General features: G+C 31.2%; 1 protein-coding gene across 1 annotated transcript; it reads left to right on the top strand.

Annotated features, from left to right (window-relative positions):
- Positions 3543 to 9774, top strand: LOC109359410 (probable cysteine protease RD19D). The gene is made up of 4 exons (XM_019604056.1): positions 3543 to 4094; positions 6236 to 6355; positions 6642 to 6885; positions 9135 to 9774. Exons 1-4 carry the CDS (start codon positions 3600 to 3602, stop codon positions 9428 to 9430), a joined length of 1155 nt encoding a protein of 384 aa, XP_019459601.1. The 5' UTR covers positions 3543 to 3599; the 3' UTR covers positions 9431 to 9774.

The following is a 23027-nucleotide window of genomic DNA, read 5'->3' as shown; positions in this document are numbered from 1 at the left end:
GAGGAGGGTATTTATAGTCAACCAAAGTCATGGATGAGGTCCACGACTTCAATGGAAGTCGTGCCTCTGATCCACGACTTCAAATTGCATGCCAACAAACAGATCATTATCAATATCATTACTTAAATTACTATTTCTATAAAGAAAATCTTGGTCAGTCTGATAATCGGTAAGGAAAAAAGATGAAGGAGTACCATATGTTATGCTACCTAATTCACTAATGGCAATCTCAACATCTCATCATCACATAGTTCAATGTCCTCCTCATCACTAAAATTACTAACAATATCTCTAATAATAACCATCTACATGTAAACATATAGTAACAATAAATAACAAATCAAAAAAATATATATGGAATTCAATAAACAATAAATTTAATTACCTTATATAATGATTGTTCGTATATTAGAAATCACTCTTTTTAGATTAGGACTCACTCTTCATACATTAGGAATCACTCTTCAATATTTTGTTTTTTTTTCTTTTGCTTTCAGTGTGATTTGGTTTGTGGGAGAGAGTGTGTAGATATGAAGTTGAGATCACGTAGGTGTCATGCACGACTACAGATCTCGTATTGTATGTCTACGAATTTTGCATGGATATCATGTTATACATCGACGAGTTTTGCATGGAACTTGTGTACCCTGTCCACAACTTCCATGATGGAGTGACAGGATGTACAAAACTCGTGTATGTAATATATTAGTTCCCTAGGAAATCGCATTCTTCGTCCACGATTTCATCAAACTCATGGATGACATTTACAACTCCCCAAAAAGTTATACTACTTACGCAAATATTTCAAAACATATACTATATGTGTAAGGGTGGAAACATGTCAGGCCAGGCCAGGCTTTGCCTTAAACAGGCCCAGCCTATATAGCATATAGGAGCCTGGGCCTAGTCTGTTAGCTTGTTTAAAAGCCTATTATACTATATGGTCATGAAATAGGCTACTATGTCTACATTTAAATGGGCTTATAGGCCAACTTTTAGTTAGGCTCATCTAATTCGTATAATTAAATTATATTTTTATATTAATATTACATATATAATAATATTATTTATATTAAAATAGTATAAATTCAACATTCATATATAATATAACTAAATAGGCCGACCTGTTAGGCTTAATAGGCCTTTTAGGTGGCCTAAAGCCTGACTTGTTAAGCTAAATAGGTTTTTTAGAAAGCCTGAGCCTGATCTGTTAATGAAAAAGTCTGGCATAGTCTAACTTGTTATAGGACAGGTAATAGGTCCATGATAGACGGTCTGGCCTGTTTCCACCCTTATATATGTGTAATAGTATAGTCAAACTACACTCTCCACTTAAATTTTCACTAACCAGACTTTGAATATTTTCATTAATATATAAAGTTTATTTTTAAGTATTTATATTATAATCAATTAACATATAAATTTCCTCGGAAATTTGTCGTGTGTAAATTGTTTTTGACATTGAGTTGTTATTTACTCCAGAACATTAATGTTAATTTAATTTTTGTGTTTTCTATTCTAAGTGCGTTTTTAGAATAAGAATCTTTTCTACTCTAAGTACGTTTTAAAAAAAAATTCTTATTCAAGTTTCTTAGAGAAGTGTCCTTCTCATCTCAAGTTTATCTCGATCATCTTTTCTTTTTGTCTATTTTTTATTAACTAAGAGAAATTCACTTTTTATTTCTAACTTTTTTGGACAAGTCAGTTTATTGTATTTACATTTCTAAGATTAGTTCTTTTCATTTCATTGTCATATGAGTCTTTATACCTTTGATTTTGATACATGAAACAAAATTGTTGTAATATTGAAATTACTATTGCAACATCATTCATAGTCAAATCTTTCTTAGTAACAATTTCTTTTATTTATAATAATAATTATTGTTATTTTAGATATTTTAAATCCGAATAACTTTTAGATTTAAAATCATGGACTAAATTAATAATATGTTTTTAATAACTAAACTAAAATTTATTTTCATTCGAATTTTTCATTTAACTATACACTAATATGATTTTATATTTTTTATGAGTTTAATACTTATGTATTGTCAGTATAAAAATATATACATAAATTTATCATTCATTAAATTGCTTTTTTAGAGTATATAATATAATAATAATAATAATAATAATATATAAAATTTATACATATAACTACAAGAATATTTTCTACATCTTCCTAGGTCAATATGTAATCTGTGAACATGCCATTCTTATCAAATTCCACGTGTTGCATTGCATGTTGAGTTTCACCGCTGCCTGACGCTGTCACCTTTCAAGGATTCCTAGATTCACTGTTATACCCTTTTCTTCTTCCACCGACATAACCATTAAAAAATATGCTTTTCTTTCTTTCTTGAAGAGCTGACAAGATAATATAATATTTAAGATTTTCTGCACTATACTATTTGGAGGGTTTATATATAACAATAAATTTTTAGGTTTGCTGAAAATATGTTTGATTTCTACTTCTTTTTTTTATATATATTATAAAAGATATTCTCTCAACTATTTTGGATAAGAAACTAATCTCTTCTGAAATGTGTGATTAACATTTTTAACAAGTATCACACATAAGAATGAAATTATTGATATTTTGGTCATCCTAAAAATCTGTGAGGGCTTAATCTAGTATCAATACGCTATTGGAGTTTGATTTTGTATTCTAATTCGAGTACTCCACTATTATTTTAGTTTTTAGCTTTCTAAACTCTAAAACCATTTATTAAAGTTTTATAATTAAGTAACTATATAATATTTTTAGTCATAATTATAGCATTATAATCTCAAAATTAGTTTATTTAATCTATCTTGTATTTTTTGATGGAGAAATGATACATCTTGTAATATATTTGGTCTCAAATAACTGTGATCGATATTAACTATTAAGTATACTGTGAGTTAATTATATTCCATTAGTAATACACGCATGTGAACAAAAGTTTTAATATCTTTACTTCTATACTATATATAATGCCAAAACTTAAAATAATTACCACCATTATTCTATTTTTCTATTTTATTCTTAACATTTTTATTTCTAAGGTAAAATTATACAATCCTAGATACCTATAATTAATACATGTTATTTTAAGTTGAATATTATAATAAATACAAAAATTATAACATGGAGTACATCCAATAAAAAATATTCTAATTTTCTAAAATACAAATTTAATACTTAATAAAATACTTAATATCATAAAATAAAAATATGGGTCGACAGACACAAAATGTCTTTCGACACACTAATGTTAATAATGATTTTTTAATTTCAATTGAATAGCAAACTTTCATTACATAATATTATTATTATTATTATTTATACATTTGTAAATGATATGATATTTTCGACCTATATTTTTTACTCCATATCTTCTCCCTCCCGTATTGGATAAAATAATAACACAATAAAATAATTTATAAATTAATAAGACTGTTTACATTGCTGTACTAAACTGTCAATATGATATTTTAGGTCTCTCAACTTCATGATCGGAGGTCAAAATCGTCATTACTCCATTTAGGAAGAAAACACCATTTAAATGGAGAACGAACCCAAAGCAGTGGAAGACAGAGCTAGCTAGCAGAAGAAGATGGGCAGAAAACAATCTCTATCTCTCACGAGCCACGCTCGTGTTTCAATCTTCCTCTGCGCACTAACACTCTTCACTTCCCTCCACGGTAGCTCAGAGTACAACCACAAAACCATGATTCAAGACATAGCTAGAAAGCTGAAGATGGAGGAGAACGAGCTTCTCGGAACAGAGAAAAAGTTCAAGAATTTCATTGTTGATTACGAGAAGAAGTACTCAACGAAGGAAGAGTATCTTCACCGTCTTCAGATTTTTGCAAAGAATATGGTTAGAGCTGCGGAACACCAGGCGCTGGATCCTACTGCCGTTCACGGCGTTACGCAGTTTTCTGATCTCGATGAGGTTGAGTTTGAGAAGCACTACACCGGAATGAAAGGTGGGTTTGGATTGCATGGATTGAATAATGGCGGTGAAGGGCCTTCCTTGAAGGTGGAAGGATTGCCAGAGAATTTTGATTGGAGGGAGAAAGGGGCTGTTACGCCGGTTAAGATGCAGGTAATTAAGGAAGTGTTATATTTTCTTGATAGATAGATATACATCATTTAAATTGTTGGACAAATATTACCTGTCCCAAATGACATCTCTAAGTGATTCCTAAGTGATTTGTGTCCCCTAATCGTTTAGTAGTGTTAACACATCAATGACTATATTTTCACATTGATTAAAAATATGTGTTAGAGCTTTGCTATTTCATATCACCTTTATAAAAGTGGTCAAAAAGTTAAAGGTTACGATGATAATGGTTATACCAGAAAAGTATCATCTTCATGAACATTTCAATCTTGCCATGAAAAACTAATCATTTTAAATGTACATGGATACATTAAAAAACAAGTAAATAAAATGTTTGATAAATTGTGTCGTTTTAAAAAATGGATGCATCAGAACTTTGGTCTATGGATAACTTACGTACTTAAGTCAAAATCACTTTAACCAAATTAAAATATAAATGGGTTGACTCAATTGTTTATGCGGTGGGTTTCAATATTATCTATCTAGAGGGAGACTTACATAGACATGTGGATGAAAATAATATTAATTATTAGATTTATTAAGAATAGTAGTAATTAAAAGATAATGAAACCCTTATTTAAGTAAAACTTAATATAACTTAACTATTGATGTTGTTTGCGTTCATGCAATTTTTGTTCATCAATTTAATTACAAATTTAAATGGTTGAAAGAATTTAACCATGATTCAAAATTCTTGCTTAACTATGATTAGAAACTCTTGCAAGTTCAATTTTTATTTTATTTTAGAAGAATCATTATTTTAAATATGCATTCATGTGTTGGGAACTCAAGTACGAGTAAGATGTAATGAAAAAAAGATGCACAATGGAAGTACCAAATTGTTTTAGGTTATGCTTATTAGTTGGATTTAGAGCTGTCAAAACGGGCAGACCCGGTCGGGTTAACCTGCCAAAGCCCAAAAATTTATAGGGTTTAGGTATCATTTTAGGTACCTTTTATTAAATCTGGGCTTTTAGCCCGGCCCGGCCGGACTATTATAAATTCGGGCTCGGGCCGGGCTTACCCCAGGCGGGTTTGGGCTACCCGTTTTACTTATATGTTTTTTTTAGACTTTTGGTTTGGTAATAAGCACTAAATGAAAATTTACAAAACAACTTATAATAAAAAATAGATAATAAATATTATGTATTATGTTATTATCTATTTAATTAGATTTAACTTTACCATAAAAATATAATAAAGAAAACAATGTTTACAACAAAACTAAAATCAATTGTTTATCATAGAGAACTCCACACCACCAAATTTAATATAATAGTTCACAATAAAAGTGTTAATAAAGAACATACAAAAGATAATATTTTTATTAGTATCAAATGTTTATATATTAATGTGAAGTTACAAATTATATTGTGTTAGAGAGTGAGAGTCCAATAGAAATAAGATATTTAATAAAAGAGTTATGTTAAAAATCATACACGTAAACTTAACATCACGTCTTAACTCAAACATAATGTATTAGATCTAGAAGTTTGATTGCATTTTGCATAACAAATATGTTAAGAAAAATTATATGTTATTATCAAATGATACATATTTTTTTTGAATAGATTAAATATGTTAAAAAATTTTAAAAATTATATTTTAGTTTATGCGGGTCGGCCTGCCATAACTCGCAACCCGCTTAGGGCGGGTTTGGGCTACAATTTGATATGCATAAATTGTATCCGGACTTTTTAGCCCAGCTTGACTTAGCCTAGCCTAGCCTGGCTTAGCCCGAATCCGATGTGGGCTAGCCCAAACCCCTCCGGGTAGCCTATTGTGACACCTCTAACTGGATTTTAGAGGGGAATGAAATGACAACTTATCCATGAAATACACTTTTGAATCTGAAGTCTTTTATTTCTATATTTTCATTCCAAAGTAGATCTTTAGTGTTTTGAGCCTCGGGCCCATTTCTACCCTTGTGTTCAAGATGAAGCTTTTCTCTGATTATTATTCTGTTTTTTATTTGTTGGTTTTGATGTCCTTTTATGCAATAATAGTTTTTTCTCTTTGTTCCTTTTTATGAATATTTTTTACTAATTAGATTCTAAGGTTTACATTGTATAAGTCAGTATCAAAGATATATTTAACTGTTTTTGTTAATAATTTTGATACAGGGTATATGTGGATCTTGCTGGGCTTTCAGCACCACAGGATCTGTAGAAGGAGCCAATTTTATTGCCACTGGCAAGCTCCTCAGTCTTAGTGAACAACAGCTTGTAGATTGTGACAACAAGGTAATGTCTTCATTATGCTTCTAATTGTTTTATATCAAATGAAGATGTTCTGTTCCAATTTGTATCCCAAACCAATCAAAATAGATCATTTAATTAAAAAAATATAAAAGTAGAAATTAATATTTTTTTATTACTTAGGCTGGTTTTATTAGACGAAGATATAGAGACATAATATTTTTGGGATAGAGGATCCCCTTCCTTTGTGTAAGTATCATACACCAGAAGCTATATTTGTTGTTCTTGTATATTCTGATGTCTTGTTCTTTTGTTTCTTTGTCTATTCAAGTGTGACATGACTGAAAAGTCAACATGTGACAATGGTTGTAATGGAGGTCTTATGACAAATGCTTATAATTATTTGATTGAGGCTGGTGGATTAGAAGAGGAAACTTCATACCCCTACACTGGTGAACGTGGTGAATGCAAGTTTGATCAAGAGAAAATAGCAGCTAGAGTCACAAATTTCACCAATATTCCTTTGGATGAGAGCCAAATTGCTGCATATTTAGTCAAACATGGTCCTCTTGCAAGTAAGTCCACCTTAATAAACAATCTTTATATACATCTAGGTACATATGGGACAAAGGATCTGCACTTTCAAATAATGTTTTAAATGATGTCCCGTACTAATGATATTGAAGCAAAAAAAAAAAAATTAATAAATATATTTTTTTAAATATTTATTTATTTATTTTAACTGACATGACATGTTTTTATTGGCCCAATATATAATTTGGGACACTATTTTGTGAGAGATATTTCCAAAATATCTGAATTCACATAACGAGTATATACATATTTTGGTTTCATAATAGATGAAACAAGATGACAATTGGATTAGTGGTTGTAGCCATTGGTAAGGAAGTGAGGGTCACAAATTCGATTCTTAGTTTGGATGGTTTTGTTATGTTTTATTCACGAATAAAAATGATACAATGCAACCGCTACGAATCAAACCAAGAACCTCTATGATGCCAAACGCTATACCTTACCACTAAGCTACAAAACTTATTCAAACAATTAGTGAATCGTTATTGTATATACCCACTTGGTAAATAAGTGTAGAATATCAAAAGTGTTTCTTTTCACCAAGTGACATTTATTTCTCTATAAATAGACAAATTTCAAGACATAATGAGACACACAAGAATCCGAAAAATCCCAATTTTCTCATTCTAGAAATCATCCTCTATTTCTCTAATGCATGAGAGAAGTGTAGGAAACATAGATTTGTAAACTACTATCGAAAGATATGCTTCGTGTGTTGCTGCGAAACACATCAAAGTTTTCCAAAGTATCCTGAAGGGGATTCGGTGTTTATCTCATTTGCATCCAATATACTTAAATTGGTGAGGGCGAATCGAACCTAAAGGTTAGTGTGACAACACACGCTTTGGAGGTTTCTATATACATTTCAATCAAACATTTCTTTAAGTGATACAACATCTTCCCAAGTATACAAGTTTTCTCACAATCTTTAGGTTCTATTTTGTATTAATTGTTGTATCACTTAAAGAAATGAGTTAAGAGGGAGAAACCAACACTTTATTGATATGGAGATATCAACATCATATGGAGAGTATACTTACCTATAAGTAAGACTTCTTCATCAAATAAGTCCATGAGAACGGTACACTTCCTTTTATATATTTTATTGTGGAAAATGTAAAGTTCTAAATATTGATATTAATATGTTTATGAAATTTTATGTTTGCATATAAAAGTTTACATGTGGTACCAAAACAATCTGTTAGAACTAGAACTCATGTTTTTCCCTTTGACTATAAGTAATGGTTTTTAGAATACAATGTTATGGCATTATATATATTTATTTTATAATGAGTATGGTCAGGAGATTTATTGCTCTTCATTGGTGATTATTTATCCATGAATGATGTTTCTATAATTATTTTTGGGTTCTTGAATTCTGAAAATTTTAAGATAAAATTTCATGTTGAGTATTTTTTACGTGATTGTACGGTTCTTTTATGTTGAGAACGTTCACTATTGAACAAGATAACTATTGGTTGTTAAAATGCTTTTGAACCTAGGCCTTTGTTAGATGATATGTGGTAAGAGTCATAACTGAAACCCTATAATTTAATTGGCACTGTAAAAGTTATATATAAATAACTATATAGTTAACTATATAATATATATGTTAACAAATATGACATATATAATAAATATATATTACGTTAACAATATATAACATATATTATATATATATTTACCATATGAAATTTGTGTATTTACATAACAGTGAAGATACACATATATATTATATGAGTTATAATCTTATTTGAAGTATTTCCATTGCAACAAGTATATAACAGTGCAATAAGTGGTTGGAGATTATGTATGTTAAAGTGTTATTCTCCAGTTCAATACTAGTGGAGTAGATGGAAACCTTTTGGTTTGCTGCAGTTTGCATTTAAAATAAATAATATTTATTCTGAAGCATTAGATGAATTTGCATTGCTTGAGTCTCTTGTATTGAATGATGAAGTCCTCGATTCAACATTGTTGGAAACTTTTCAATTTGCATTATGACTTTTCAGAATGGAAAATCCCTATTTAGTAGCAAATGGAAAGATAACAGATCCTTCTCCGCTACACACTAACACAAATGTGTACAAAACATCATTGTTTTCTTCATATAATGTTGGCATTAGCAGCTCATTTAGCTAGTAATGTCTGAGCTAGTATTTTGAATTGCAGTTACTTACTGTGGTAGTAGGAAAATGTGGAAACTAATATCCATGACTCTATCTTACAGTTGGAATTAATGCAATTTTCATGCAAACCTACATCGGAGGTGTCTCGTGCCCTCTCATCTGTAGCAGGAGAAGGCTAAACCATGGTGTATTACTTGTGGGATATGCTGCAAAAGGCTTCTCCATTCTCAGGCTTAGCAACAAACCATACTGGATCATCAAGAATTCGTGGGGAGAGAAATGGGGAGAACATGGGTACTATAAGCTTTGCCGAGGACACGGTATATGTGGAATGAACACAATGGTTTCTGCTGCAATGGTAGCTCAAACACAAGCAAACAATCATGCTGCATATTAGCAATGTAATCAGCTCAAACACATGCAAATAATTGCGCTGCATGTTAGCTCTTTATGAAGATAGTGAATTGTGGAATCGTATAAGGTTATATGTATGATGCAATCTAGAAAATCATAGGATAGGTTTTTTCTAGGTGTCTATTAGTGTGTTCTATAGGAGTTTCCGGAAGGTATATTTAGCATATGTCTCGTTGTTCTTCACCTATTTCGGTAAAATGCAAGTCTTGTAAGTTTTCACCTTTAGCTTTCTATAATCTATGTATAGTTTAGTTCTGTTTCCTAAATAAGATTTCGTGGATTTAAGTGATTCTAATCTTTCATACCGTTACATAGCGGTTTGCTAGAGATCAACAAATTATTAACGATATTAGAAAGAATATTTACTTGAAGAGTATCAAATACTTGCATGTTATTTGACAAATAGTGAAAAATATATAAGAGAAGGGCCAGGAAAATATTGAGAGTGAATCAGTATAAAAATACATATATTATTTTTTATTGGTGGGAAGTTGAACTTGAGCGAGTTAATATTTTCGAAAAGTATTATATTTGCCATCCTTATATAATTGGTGGTGGAAATTTTTTTACGAATGATTTAAAAACTCTTCTTGTGTTTTCCTAGACTGAGTTCACTTAGTATGGTAGCTTATCCTCTTCAGATGAAGTATCTAGAAAGTGCGTGCATTGGTGAGTATGATAGGCACATCATAGATGCAGAAAAACAGGAAATCAATAGGCCACCATTCTTTGAAGGGCTCGACTATATGGTAAAAGTTTAGATGTATATGAGATTCAAGGTTTGTATATTTGGCTTGACGAAGACAACAATTTACAAGACAAAATATTATGCCTACAAGAATACATAATAAATTCAAATACATGATGAATTCAAGACTACTAGTTATATTTATATCTTAGTTTATATTTCATTTTGTATTTTATAGTCTAAGATGTAATAATAGGTGGATTCTTACTGATTTCATATATCTCATTTAATTGATTAAATTATATTATTGTCTATGATGATAGAGATGATTGCTGATTGAACTAAAATTATGATTTTTACCTAAGATAGTCGATTAAACAGTAGATATAAAATTCACATTTTTCTAGAATTTACTTTAAATTTTGAACTACAATGAATCAATTAACCAGTAATATTATTGATAATTTGTTTTGAGTTTACAGTGTTACATGTATTCCTAGTTAGCTTATTGCAATTATCTTCATCTTCATCATTGGAAATTTGGTGTTGCAATTTGCTTTAGGATAATTAGAACATATTTATAATGATTTTGTTTTGTTGTGATTTATGGGTTGACCATGTCTATATATACCGCTCAAAAATTTTCCAATTTCAATTTAATCCTACGTGGATTTATGATTTAAATCCCAAATATATTTGGAATCTTTTTATTATGAACCCCACACATATATATTATCTAGATTGTTTTTATAAGCATTAATAATTGGATACTTGTTGTCATATGAGTTTTTAAGGGTCTAAATTTAACACAATTTGAGAGTAAAATCGTCATATAATGGATCATAAAATTAAATTAGTTGATATAACATAATGTTAAAGTACCATTTATTTAGAAAATTGATTTGATTAAAATTATATGGATGTTAATATGTGATTAAGGAAGATATAGTTTTGTCAAATAATAACTTATTATAATGATAAATGTATAATAACTATAAAAAATTTCACATTAATAATAATCGGTCCAAAAAGCCTAGTAATAGACATAACCATCTTGTGCTGGGTCTATTATGTATATTGTTTACATATATCTTATCATATAAATTATATGACTTCTTGCTTATAATTGCATGATAATGTGATTAATTGATAGAATAACAATATTAAGGTGATTTTGGTGAGTTTGTCTAGTTTCTTATTTCAACTAGTTAAAAGAGTATAGTTACCAAACTGACTCTTGATCAAGATCACTTTCATTTATGAGTTACTAAGGTATTTGTGTGTGCTTATATCCTGCAGAGAACATGTCAATCTAAAAAAGGCATTCGACGGGAGGAATTACCATACTTGAGAGGTGTTGAATTGTGATGATTATAAGGTGTCTGTTGCCAGTAGTTAATCAGTCTAAAGGAAGGTTTTGTATTTTGGTAGATTTGACTATCAATCTCAATTAATATAATATAGTGGGTTGATCACCTGTGAATCAACTCTTTGTCAAAAGATATATTTTTATTTATTTATTTGACATTTAATTATTATGGATTAAGTTCTTGACAATGACATTGATATTAAACCAATGTCTGCATCATTAATAGCATTTCAACATGATCAATTTTAAGGTCAGGAAGAAAGTCATAGTGATGATTATTGATTGTATGATTTTACATATAGTTTGTACTATGGAAAACATGTTGGTACACAATGGCTTTAAACTTCATCTAGAGGTGGTAAATAGGTGGTTCGGTAAACGATTATTATTATTCGAATAACAAAGATATTCTACAAAATTCCCTACTATTTAATTGCTTTAATAGATTAACTACTTCTAGATATAATCGATTAACCAACAACTTAATCAATTGACCAGTTATTGTTTCTAAATAACTTGTTTTCTTTAAAGACAGAGATACCAATTTGACTATATTTGTAAACACTCTTACAAATATGCCATTAATGCATAGTAGATAATATGTAATTAACACAAAATGATATGAATGCTAAGTTAAGTAAATCAAACAATGCGAAAATGTAAAGAGTAAAAGGATAAAGAGAATGCCATGATGACTTTTATCCTAGTTCGTCTGCTTGTCCTTGTACAAACTACATTTAGGCCTTCCCTTCTGATCTTGGAATATTTTCTTCATTATGAAATCAATGATTTACAAACACACTTTCACTAAGACAATCTTAGACTTCAAGCTTCTAATGACTTACCTTCACCCACTTCTAAAGGCTCCTCATCATAGACGACCCAACCACTTCTAACTTCTCTTACTAAGACTCTTGGACAGTGAACCTAACTTCTAATGGCACCTAGCCACTTCTAATCGGGTTTCCCAAACATTTTCTCTTCTACTTGGTGATACCTCACACCAAAGAGAAAATTTGATACCAAAGTCTAAAATGTGTGTAAAATGAGTAATTGCACCTAAGATGTGTTAAATATACACTCTTCCATAATTTAAGAACCTTCTACAAGTCTCATAAACTCATATTATAAAGATTTGATATGTAAGGTTTCTTATAAAATATTTGACAATGAAAATCTTGAAAACCTTTTCTAATGACTCATGGAGTTTTCTCTTATCTCTTTTTTCAGAATCACTTAGGAAAATCTATATCTTGATATGAAAGTGTATGAACAACCTGATTTTTGAATAAATCTCTGGCCCAATCTCAATGATGCATATGGGAAAAGTTAGTTTAAAATACATATATTTTTTCTGGTATAGTTAATCGATTCACAATCACTTTAATCGATTAGAGATTCTTTAAAAATTAAGATTTCAGAAACTGTAACTACCATTAATCGATTAACTCTTAACTTAATCGATTAACGAGTTCCCAATTTTGTATAGCTTAATCAATTAACTAAACCTTAATCGATTAAGAGTTTTCTGAAAAAGCTTCTTTGATGTGATATGAATCTCCTACATGATTTGTAAAATTATGATGAATGACTTTGAATGATGCATGATTTAAAATTATGTTTAATGCATCAAAATCATATGATCATGTATTTATGCATGTGCATGTAAATCATCTATGTGTGTATGTAAGTCTCATTTTAGTTATGATCAATTTTAGGTTGTGAGACTTCCATTAAGGTTCACCTAGCCTAGACTCTACCAAATCAAACATCTAAAGACATAAGATAATAAAAACACTTAGCCTTCTAGATCTTCTTGAATGCTTGAACTTGAGTCTTGACTTTGTTGTTTGTTGATTTGTCCATGTCTTCAAGCTTGTCCTTAAACTTGTCTTCAAACTTTGTTTAAACTTTGTTGTCTCCAACCTTTATCTTCATCAAAATCCATGTGATGCATGCTTGCTTTTTCAAAATGCTCATGTGATACATGCTAGTATTTACAAAACCTTGATGAAGTTAAAATTGAGATGATGGAACACTATAATTGAATGTACCTAATGATAATAAAACACTATTTTCCACTAGTGTATCACAGCTATGACCTCTTACAATAAGACTCTTGGGAAATTCAAATTGAGATTCTGATCTCACTCTGTGCCAGATGAAGAGAGATTACAAAAAGACAATACTGAAAGTGTTCAATTGGCTATGGTGCTTGAAATAAGAAAATGAGGAATAATAAGGGTGCTAGGAAGAGTTTTACTTGTTATTTATATAAAGAGCAATGCCACTTGAAGAAAGAGTGTCACAATCATATTGCACAGTTTATAAAGAAAGTTGGTCTCTACCAAAATTCAAATGTTGTTGATTCTGATTCTTTAATTAATAATCTATACATATTCGATTTTGCTAGTTCTAATAATGAAATATTGTAATCAAACTCATGTGGTACAAAGCGTAAATTAAATGAAAAATGTGATATGTTTTCAGGAAGTTGAGTTTGGGAAGGAAAAGGACATAGAGATTTTTGTCTTTGAGGAAGAACTTGTTACTAATATTGAACAAGTCTTGCATGTATTATCATTCAAGATACAACTCTAGTAATAGAAGATAATGTTCAGACAATTATTTTTTCCAATATTTCAGAAAAGAGAACAATGACATCCACCTTCAAGAACGTATGGAGCAACCTCAACAAATAGGAGTGTCATTAAGGAGATCCACTAGAGAGAGGATAAATGTAATCCTAGATGATTATATTTCTTCAACAACATGAGGATTACATCAATTTAAAAGATGATTACCTATTCAACTTTTGTCTGGCTATGCATAGTAGTAAGTTTCAAAAGTGGACTAATACCATAAAGAATGTAATGAAGTTTATCTGCGATAACAATATTTAGGATTCTTTTGGATTACCTAGTTGCAAAGGGATGTTTCAAATGGTAATATCTAGAGATATAGAGTTCGTCTAGTTGTTAAAGGATACACTCATAAAAAAGGTGTTGATTATAGATAAACATTCTCTCTAGTATCTTTGTAGGATCCTTTTAGAACAATATGATACTAGTAGCTCATTATGATTTAAAGATCGATTAGATGGATATCATATTGTATTTCTATATGGTAACATTAAAGAGATGACCTATATGGTGCAACATGAAAACTTTGTGTCAAGTGACTCAAAGTGTATGGTATGTAATCTAAAGAAATCCATCAATGGCCTTAAATAACCTTCTCGTCAATCGTATCATAAGTTTCATCAAATCATTACCTCATATGGTTTTAAGGCAAATAAAGTTGATAATTGTGTTCATTACAGATTTAGTAGGAGTAAATTTATATACTTGGTATTATATATCGAAGATATACTGCTTGCTAATAGGACTATAAGACTATTTCATGAAACCAAAAGATTTCTAATAAAGAAATTTGAAATGAAAGATCTCGGGGAAGCTTCTTTTGTGTTAGGTATTCAGATATTTGGAGATTAATCTTAAGATATCTTAATGTTGTCACAAGATAGCTATATTGATAAAATTATGAGTAGATTTAGCATAAAATATAGTAAGCCAAGAGGTGTCCCACAGATAAGGGAAACAAGTTTAGTATGTGCCACGAAAAAATGATCTCCAAAAATATGAGAACAAGAGATTCCCTATGCATCTAAAGTTGAAAATATAATGTATGCTCAAGTTTGTATATGTCCCTATATAGCATTTGTCATGGGATATTTAGAACATAGTTGATGAATCGTGAAATGCATTATATTAAGGTAGTCAATGTCACTTGAAGAGAATAAATGTGTATATGCTCACGTATCGGTAATCTATTAGTTTAGAGATATTTGGATTCTATCACTCCAATTTTGTTTGATGTAAAGACAACAAACATTGTTTGCTCCACATTTGGATATCATTTTATATTAGATGGAATTCCTATCTCTTGGAAATCTAATAAATAGACACTTAGTTCCTTCAACCATGGTTATGGAGTTCATAACTTGTTTTTAGACATTTGAGCATAGAATATGGTTGTAGAATTTTATCAACAACTTACTTGTGGCCAATGGAAATTGAAAAATTATTGTGACAATAACTCTGAAGTTCTTCTCTCCAACTATGAGTTCTAAAAGGTCAAAATTTATTGACACCACATTTCTGCTTATTAAAGAAAATGTTCAAAATAAAAGAACTTGCATAGAACATATAGGGACAAATATTATGCTAACTGATCCCTTGAGTAAGGGTATGATACATAAGGAACTTTATGAGCATGTTGCTCATATGGGTGTTGTTCTGTAGGATATCTTAGTTTAGTTAGACTATATGTTTTATGGTTTATTTTGGACATCTTATATTAACTTTCTACTAAATAAAGTTGAAGATTTACTGTTCTATTTTAAACTTTGCTTATGTAGCTATTGTGTTACAATTACGGATTGTAGATTGATATCGCTAATGGCTAAAGAATGACTAGTTGGAAACAAACATGCCTAAAGATCTACTGCATTAAATTTCCATGTCACTTGTTCATGTTTGATCTTTATCTTTAAGTATATTAATATGACGATCATCATGGTCAAGTCATGTTTGATTGTGACCAAGGTTGTGATAGAGCTGAAGTGTAATACAGACATGCACATGCATGCATAAGAAATATGTAATATATTTGTTTGAGGAAAAATATGAAGTTCAGTGTGCGATTGTTAGAAATTTATAGTTTAATTTTAAATTAAAAATTGAATATCATATATAATATTAGTTATTTATTTAAGGAGTTATAAAATAAATAATATAAACTTGATACCTAATATGACTTTTAGAAACCCGTATGGAGTTAATGAAAAGATAACCACAAGACTCATAAAGGATAATAATAATAATTATATTTATTAACTAATAGAATAGTCCCAATAAACTAAATATAAAAACAATTTCCTTTTCCTGTTAGAAAACAAAGGTATTCTTGATTATATTCATTCTGACCTTTGGGGGCCTTCTAAATTTCCTTCTCATGGAGGATGTCGCTATATGATAACCATCATTGATGATTTTTCTCGCAAAGTTTGGGTTTATTTTCTGCAGCATAAAAATGAGACTTTCTCCACTTTCAAGAAGTGGAAAACTCTTGTTGAAACCTAGACAGGGAAGAAAGTGAAGAAGCTCAGAACAAACAATGGATTAGAGTTCTGTAATGGTGACTTTAATGAGTTCTGCACAAATAATGGTATTGCTAGACACAAAACCGTTCCAAGGAATCCTCGAAAAAATGGTGTTGCAGAACGGTTGAACATAACTCTACTTGAGAGAGCTCATTGTATGCTCTCAAATATTGGATTATGGCATCAGCATGAGTTTTAGGCCGAAGCAACATCTACTGCTTGTTACTTAGTCAACCGCTCTCCACATTCGGCACTTGACTTCAAAATCCCAGAAGAAATTTGGTCAGGTAATCCTGTTGATTATTCTAATTTAAGAATCTTTGGATGTCCTGCTTATGCACATGTTAATGATGGTAAATTAGCTCAAAGAGCTGTTGAGTGCATATTTCTTGGTTATGCATCTGAGTCTAAATGATATCGTTTATGGTGTTCAGATTCAAAGTCACGAAAGTTAATTCTTAGCATAGATGTGACTTTTAATGAGGATACATTATTATCTTGTGGAACACAATCTATTGTGTCTTCTTCTACTAGTATAAGTACATTACAAATCAATCTAGCATTGATGATCATTATGTTGATAATGATGATAGTACCACTTCTCCTATTCATTAGCAGGAAGATAATTATTCTATTGACCGAGACAGAACCAAGAGATTAATTAAAAGGCCAACTAGATACATTGATGGTGATAATTTAGTTGCTTATGCATTGTCAGTTGCACAAGAGATAAATGATGGTGTTGAACCTGCCAGCTATGCAGAAGTTGTTTCTTGTGCTGATTCTTCTCAGTGTCTAGTGGCTATGAATGAGGAAATTGAAAGTCTTCAAAAGAATGGTACTTGGGCTTTGACAGAGCTTCCCACATGCAAACAACTATTGAGATGTAAATGGGTCTATAGGAAGAAATACGACATTCTTGGGGTTGAAGATCCGAGATGCAAAGCACGACTAGTTGTTAAAGGCTTTAATCAAATGGAAGGTATTGACTTTAATGACATATTCTCACTTGCTGTTCGTCATACTTCCATTCGTTTTTTGCTTGCTTTTGTTGATTTATTTCATTTGGAGTTAGAGCAACTTGATGTAAAGACGGCTTTTCTTCATGGAGAGCTAGAAGAAGAAATTTACATGGAATAACCCGAGGGATTTATTGTTCCTAAGAAGGAGGATCTTGTGTACCGATTGAAGAAATCTTTATAAGGCCTTAAACAAGCTCCCATATAGTGGTACAAGAGGTTTGATTCTTTTATGATTGGGAAAGGTTATTGTAGGAGTCAATTTGATGATTGTATTTATTTCCAAAAATTTCCAGATGGATCTTTCATATACTTGTTACTTTATATTGATGATATGTTAATTGCTTCATGTGACAAATCTTTGATAAGGAAATTGAAAAATCAATTGAGATGAAGGAATTAGGTCAAGTTGGTAAATTGTTCTTATCTCAATAGAAGTATATTGAGAGACTGCTTGAAAGGTTTCATATAAATGATTGAAAACCTGTTTCTATTCCACTTGCTACACATTTTTAAGTTATCTTCAGATCTTTTCCCACACACAGAGGAAGAGATGGAGCATATGTCACATATTCCTTATGCTAGTGCAGTTGGTAGTCTTACGTACGCTATGGTGTGCACTAGACCCGATTTAGCATATGTTGCAAACATGGTGAGTCGGTATATGCATAATTTTGGAAAGGATCACTAGAGTGCTGCAAAATGGATTTTTTGATATCTAAAAGGTATTTCTCGAATTGGCTTGGTATTTGAAAGAAGTAAGGCTACAACCGATAATGTTGAAGGCTATGTTGATTCAGATTATAGTGGTGACATTGACAGAAGGAGATCTCTTTCTGGTTACATCTTTACTCTCTGTAACAGTGCTATCAGCTCGAAAGCTATTCTTTAGTCCATTGCTACATTTTCTACGACTAAAGCAAAATATATTTCAGCAACAGAGGGTGTGAAGGAGGCTATTTGGCTCTGAGGTTTGGTAAACGAACTTGGTTTAACGCAAGGTGTTCTTATAGTGTTTTGTGATAGTCACAGTGTTATTCATTTGACCAAGAATAATCATTATCATGACAAAACCAAACACACTGATGTAAAACGTCACTTTATCCGAGATATTGTTACTGTAGGTGAAATTATGGTGGAAAAGATTCACACATCAGAGAGTCCAACAAATATGCTTACCAAGCCACTTCCAAATACCAAATTTCAGCATTGCCTAAACTTGGTTGGTCTCTACAGTATTTGAGTGCCCTTCGGGACTTTATTTGGCGATGAGCAACGTATCAAATTCGAGCCAACATGGAGATTGTTAGATATGACTCTCATTTGTCCCCTTTCCAAGCTTTCTTTGCAACTCTTTTTTTTTTTTTTTGGCTTCTTCTTAAAGCTTCTTCATGGCTTCCTCTCTAAGCTTGCAAGTTTTGGTCTCCAAGATTCCAAGGTTTCCTCTCCAAGCTTCAAATGCTTCCTCTCCAAGCTACCAAGAATTACTGCCCAAGTCTCCAAATTCCTTCAACTTCATTTGCCTATAAAAGGCAATGCCATACAATGGAGAAGTATATCAACACACAACACGACAACAATTCATAGAGAGTTTTAGATAGATACTTTGTGGGTGTATTTTGGTGAGAATTTTTGTTCCATTTGAGAGAGTATCTGTGAGGGAATATTATTCTTTGTCCTCATTACTATAAGAAGATTTGTTGTACTTTCCTTCTTAAATATATTTCACTGTGAGTTTTAGATATATATTTCGGGGTTGGTCGTAGGTCTTATTCCCATTTTCAGATAAGTTAGAGACAACTCAAACCACGATTTTACTATAAAAATTTCATAAAATATATATTGAATACTTAATCTTAGCTTGTTCAATTACTATTATGTAAAAATATTCCTTATTAAAACACTGAATCATCATTGAACTTTTATAACAGTTAGTACTTTTAGAATAAGTGAAATAGTATAAACAAAATAGAAAAGGGTTGCAAATAGTACGCTTATAAAAGGTGCAGCAAAATTATACACTTACAAAATAGATAGAAGTGTGTAATCTTATCAGGTGGGATAAAGTAATGTCACCAAGTGCTTGCAAGAACACATGGCTTTTCCATCCATGTCTTTATTTATTGGCTTATTAGGTTATCCACAACAACTTCCAAACAATCAACATCAACATGACCAAAGGCATTAACAACAACCCCAGAACTCAAATCCACATACTCTTTCTCTTCAACATTAGACACTTTGCAACCTTTTGAACTTCCCAAAATCTCTTTAGTAGGAGAGATCAAATAGGCAAAGAATATGGGCATACCTTGCTCATATCTTCGGGGATATAATTATATAAATGGAGTAGTTCATATGAAGCCTGAAGATGGAGGTGGGTTTGGCTAATCTTGGATAGGCAAAAACTACAATGCCTGAAAAGTAACGTCAATATCAAGATCAAAGTGTGGACACCATCCTCTATTGTCATTTTGGAGATCATAGTTTGATAGATGAAAATTTGTGGCTGTAAAAAGTATTGGACTTCCTGAGTGGCACCATTCTTTGTCATTTGCACACTTTATTTCAAAATAAGCACCATAACTCAACCCATTGTTGAAAAGTGACGTGCTCAATGATGTCCTCTTCACTCCTAACCTTGGTTGTTCATGTCCCCATACTCATGTGCTTCTCCCATAGTGCCTGAATCATCAACTCCTCCGTAGAAGGTGGCATTAACATTTTTCCAAGCACCAACAGTGTTACCCCGTGCTTATAGCATCATGCAACAAGAGAGAAATCCAAGCCATGCTTGTATAAGACCCTTTGGACTTGCTTCCCAAATAAGCCAAGGCAAAGTGTTTGCATAATTGAATCATGTTATAACCATCAATCATAGACGTAATATGCATCAATATCTTGACAGTATTCACATCTTTGTAGGTAGCCTTCTTCTCAATAGTTAATATGATAACCTTTGTTTGAGTATCAAAAGCCACCAAACATGCTGAACAAAGTTCTCTGGTTCTGAAGCTTCAAGCTAATCATTCTTTATTATGCTTTTGAAGTGTTGCCATTATAATGGTGAACTCCAAGCTTAACCAACAATGCAACACCTAGTCGCCTACATCTCTAATGGGGTAACTCCTATGAAAATTAGCATCACCAACTATGTTGTTGGGAGTCTGTAAGTTATTCAACTTTTCACATACCACAAAATCTGAGAGATATTTTCAAAATATCTGAATTCACATAGCGAGTATATACATATTTGGTTTCATAATATATGAAATAGATTGATAATTGGTTCAGTGGTTGTACCTATTGGCAATGAATTGGCGGTCATGAGTTCGAACCAAGGATGTGTTACTTGCCAAATAGTGTACCTTACCACTAAGCTACGGAACTCATTCAAATAATAAGTGAACCGTGTTTGTATATGTCTATTCGTGATTTAGCGTAGAATCCCAAAAGTGTTTCTTTTCACCATGTGACTTTTATTTCTCTATAAATAGAGAAACTTTAAGGCATAATGTGACATCCGAAAATTTCTCATCTAAGAAATCATCCTTCATTTCTCTAATGCATGAGAGAAGTTTAGGAAACATAGATTTGTAAACTACTATCGAAAGATATGCTTCGTGTGTTGCTGCGAAACACATCAAAGTTTTCCAAAGTATCCTGAAGGGGATTCGGTGTTTATCTCATTTGCATCCAATATACTTAAATTGGTGAGGGCGAATCGAACCTAAAGGTTAGTGTGACAACACACGCTTTGGAGGTTTCTATATACATTTCAATCAAACATTTCTTTAAGTGATACAACATCTTCCCAAGTATACAAGTTTTCTCACAATCTTTAGGTTCTATTTTGTATTAATTGTTGTATCACTTAAAGAAATGAGTTAAGAGGGAGAAACCAACACTTTATTGATATGGAGATATCAACATCATATGGAGAGTATACTTACCTATAAGTAAGACTTCTTCATCAAATAAGTCCATGAGAACGGTACACTTCCTTTTATATATTTTATTGTGGAAAATGTAAAGTTCTAAATATTGATATTAATATGTTTATGAAATTTTATGTTTGCATATAAAAGTTTACATGTGGTACCAAAACAATCTGTTAGAACTAGAACTCATGTTTTTCCCTTTGACTATAAGTAATGGTTTTTAGAATACAATGTTATGGCATTATATATATTTATTTTATAATGAGTATGGTCAGGAGATTTATTGCTCTTCATTGGTGATTATTTATCCATGAATGATGTTTCTATAATTATTTTTGGGTTCTTGAATTCTGAAAATTTTAAGATAAAATTTCATGTTGAGTATTTTTTACGTGATTGTACGGTTCTTTTATGTTGAGAACGTTCACTATTGAACAAGATAACTATTGGTTGTTAAAATGCTTTTGAACCTAGGCCTTTGTTAGATGATATGTGGTAAGAGTCATAACTGAAACCCTATAATTTAATTGGCACTGTAAAAGTTATATATAAATAACTATATAGTTAACTATATAATATATATGTTAACAAATATGACATATATAATAAATATATATTACGTTAACAATATATAACATATATTATATATATATTTACCATATGAAATTTGTGTATTTACATAACAGTGAAGATACACATATATATTATATGAGTTATAATCTTATTTGAAGTATTTCCATTGCAACAAGTATATAACAGTGCAATAAGTGGTTGGAGATTATGTATGTTAAAGTGTTATTCTCCAGTTCAATACTAGTGGAGTAGATGGAAACCTTTTGGTTTGCTGCAGTTTGCATTTAAAATAAATAATATTTATTCTGAAGCATTAGATGAATTTGCATTGCTTGAGTCTCTTGTATTGAATGATGAAGTCCTCGATTCAACATTGTTGGAAACTTTTCAATTTGCATTATGACTTTTCAGAATGGAAAATCCCTATTTAGTAGCAAATGGAAAGATAACAGATCCTTCTCCGCTACACACTAACACAAATGTGTACAAAACATCATTGTTTTCTTCATATAATGTTGGCATTAGCAGCTCATTTAGCTAGTAATGTCTGAGCTAGTATTTTGAATTGCAGTTACTTACTGTGGTAGTAGGAAAATGTGGAAACTAATATCCATGACTCTATCTTACAGTTGGAATTAATGCAATTTTCATGCAAACCTACATCGGAGGTGTCTCGTGCCCTCTCATCTGTAGCAGGAGAAGGCTAAACCATGGTGTATTACTTGTGGGATATGCTGCAAAAGGCTTCTCCATTCTCAGGCTTAGCAACAAACCATACTGGATCATCAAGAATTCGTGGGGAGAGAAATGGGGAGAACATGGGTAC

The sequence above is a fragment of the Lupinus angustifolius genome, chromosome LG11 (genome assembly GCF_001865875.1).
Source record: "Lupinus angustifolius cultivar Tanjil chromosome LG11, LupAngTanjil_v1.0, whole genome shotgun sequence".
NCBI lineage: Eukaryota > Viridiplantae > Streptophyta > Magnoliopsida > Fabales > Fabaceae > Lupinus > Lupinus angustifolius.
Note: the sequence above shows the minus strand (reverse complement) of the source record. Positions and strands in the feature narration are given on the sequence as shown.

Bases quoted from the DNA above. Each gene is read 5' to 3' on its own strand.
- LOC109359410 (XM_019604056.1), top strand. From the start codon at position 3,600: ATGGGCAGAAAACAATCTCTATCTCTCACGAGCCACGCTCGTGTTTCA. The intron at 4,095-6,235 runs GTAATTAAGGAA...ATTTTGATACAG, and splicing joins TTACGCCGGTTAAGATGCAG to GGTATATGTGGATCTTGCTG. The intron at 6,886-9,134 runs GTAAGTCCACCT...TCTATCTTACAG, and splicing joins CAAACATGGTCCTCTTGCAA to TTGGAATTAATGCAATTTTC.